General features: G+C 36.7%; 1 gene segment (V, D, J or C); it reads left to right on the top strand.

Annotated features, from left to right (window-relative positions):
• Positions 1-241: 241 nt before the first annotated feature.
• On the top strand, positions 242-1,144 carry LOC122994660. The segment is given in 2 exon segments: positions 242-378; positions 544-1,144. Coding segments are annotated over 2 exon segments (384 nt in total).
• The last annotated feature ends 1,463 nt before the right edge of the window (positions 1,145-2,607 follow it).

Genomic DNA, 2,607 nt, shown 5'->3' with positions numbered 1-2,607 from the left:
CAGTTGTGCTGAGCGAACCTGAAGAAGCTACAGGCGAAACGTGTTGTTCGCTCCTAATAAAGTCACAGTAAAGTCATCTCAGTGTGTGGTGGGTAATTTTGATTTTCACCTTATATGTTCCTGCGACCGACTGAAAATACTGGCTGTGCATGGGGAGTTCTGTCCTTACAAATATATCAGTATACACTGTCCCCTGCTGGGATGATGTCACAGTGATGTCATTAAGGGAGGAGGGGCTTCCTCTACAGATGGGAGAAGCCCAGCTGTCCCCATCAGAAAGTAAGCAGACTTCAGAAAGTTGACTTTGAGGATTACTGAGCTGTTTATCTTTGAACATGTTGCTTTTAGTGCCAGCTCTGCTCCTCTGTATATTCACTGGTAAGTCACATTTTAATTAATCTCTTGGAGTTAAATTAAATGAGAAGAACATTCATATCTGATAATGTAATTAAAGCATCTACATAGTTACTGAAGCACAGAACAAGAAGCCCAAGAAAATGTAAATTTGTTCACTAACTTCTGGATTTAAATATTTTCATGTAGGTGTCAGCTGTGAACTCACTGCAGTCAAGAATGAAGAGAACAGTTTGGAGGGCAGCACTGTTACTCTGTCCTATAAATACCCAGAACTTTTCCCTGGTGATTATTTCTTTTGGTATCGACAATATCCAGGAAAACCACCAGAGATCCTCATCTTGCACTCACATTCTGGAAAAGTAACAAATCCAAAACCTGGACTGGAGATTACAGTGGAGGACAAACAAATCCATATGCAGATCTCCTCTGCTGCAGTGACAGACTCTGCTCTGTACTACTGTGCTGTGAGGCCCACAGTGACAGGAAACCCACAGTCTCTGTACAAAAACCTGACAGCTCCTCACTGAACATTTACACACTTCAACTACTCTTTGTGTTGAACTTCACTGCCATCAAGTGGACAGAGAGTGCACTTACATGTGCACCAGTATCCTGGTTGTGATGGTGTTTTTAGAGATTCCCATTTAGTATTGCACAAGTAAACATCATATCCTGGTTTTAGAAACCTTGACATGTTACCTGAAGTAAAAGTAGGAAAGTGTAGCATGTAAACATCTGTTCCAGATTTGTTAATTTGTAATTATTTGTTAAATATATGTCACAGATATGTCACAATTAAAAACAAATCATTATATAATGAGGACTGGATGGTGAAAGGCATTTGGTCGGTGATTCACTTAGTTGATAGTAGTGGCTGTGTCATGTCATATGAAAACTTCTGACTTAGATATGATTTAACTGGCAATTGTAACATATTTAAAGCTACAACTAAAGCTATCCCCAACTCCATAATATGCTAAATTAAAGGAATTTTATCAAATTCTACTCCCATCACCCCTTGTCTCCCACAACTTTCAGTTGGAGGCTGCGACTTTAATGAAGTCAAAATTCCAAACAAAGCAATTACAAATATGTTTAACAGCATCTCATACCCTATCGTATTGTATCTTACAGAAACTCAATTTTGCAAATCTATTTGCAAGGCATTATATCAACATGTTACAATCTAAAAATCTAAAATTTCCCATAACTCCCAAGGCAAAAGAAATGCACTTCAAAATTTTAAATGGAGTGTATCCATCCAGTTTCTTCTGCACTCTTCTGACCACCCATCACCTTGCTCCCATTCTCCCAAGCCACAACTCAGTTTGGGTTATGTTGCAGAGTGAGAGTGTGTGAGTTTGGGCCCACAGTACATTGTTGATATACACATTAAAGATGTTTGCATTTGTGATATTAGAACCTAATTAGAGATAACAGATGAAAATTTTAAAAAAGACCTGATGGATATTAGAGAAACTAATATTTATTTTGTCTTTATTAATATTGGGTATTATTTCTATTTGGATTCACTTTAATAGTGATCTAAAGTGGTTTTGTTTTGTGTACCTTATTGCATTTAAAGTCTACTTGTTGTGTCATAGTTCATCATAGGTAATTCATATTTTGGTAATAACTGTTAAAAAGGGTAGGTAAAATTAACACACAAGATTAAAAAACTACTAGGAGGCATATACACTTAACACCATTCCTTAATTTTATTGGAGGCACCGTCAGCTGTTTTTTAGTAAAAATTTATCATGAAAATGTGGCTTAAAACTGAATAAAAGACAGTTTCTGTTGAACAACCACAACGCTGATGTATTATCTTGTATGTGTGTAAGTTACTCTTTGGTAGACGCCATTGTAGCGGACAAACATTACGCTGACTCATGCATCTTGTGCACTATACTCTTTCGTAGAGGGATATGAAACCATTGACAGGCAACCAAATGAAACAGTCCGTTACCTTGATTAAAAATACAGATCTCTCAGTTTGAAAATGTTGGAAACATTTGGGATAATGTAAGTACACAACTCAACAAAATATATAGCATAGGTCTAGTTGTTTTTAGACATTTTAATGCAGAATAGTTACATATTATAGCTTTAAATATGAAACTGTAACCTAGGTCCCGTCCATAGTACTCATAGCAGATTCACATCATACTCTATAGCCACATGGGACGGGTGTTACATTCACATTTAAGAAGCTGCAACCATCAAATATTTGGCATTTCTGCTGAAAAA

Source organism: Thunnus albacares, chromosome 12 (assembly GCF_914725855.1).
Source record: "Thunnus albacares chromosome 12, fThuAlb1.1, whole genome shotgun sequence".
Classification (NCBI taxonomy): domain Eukaryota; kingdom Metazoa; phylum Chordata; class Actinopteri; order Scombriformes; family Scombridae; genus Thunnus; species Thunnus albacares.
This window is presented reverse-complemented; position numbering and strand designations above follow the sequence as displayed.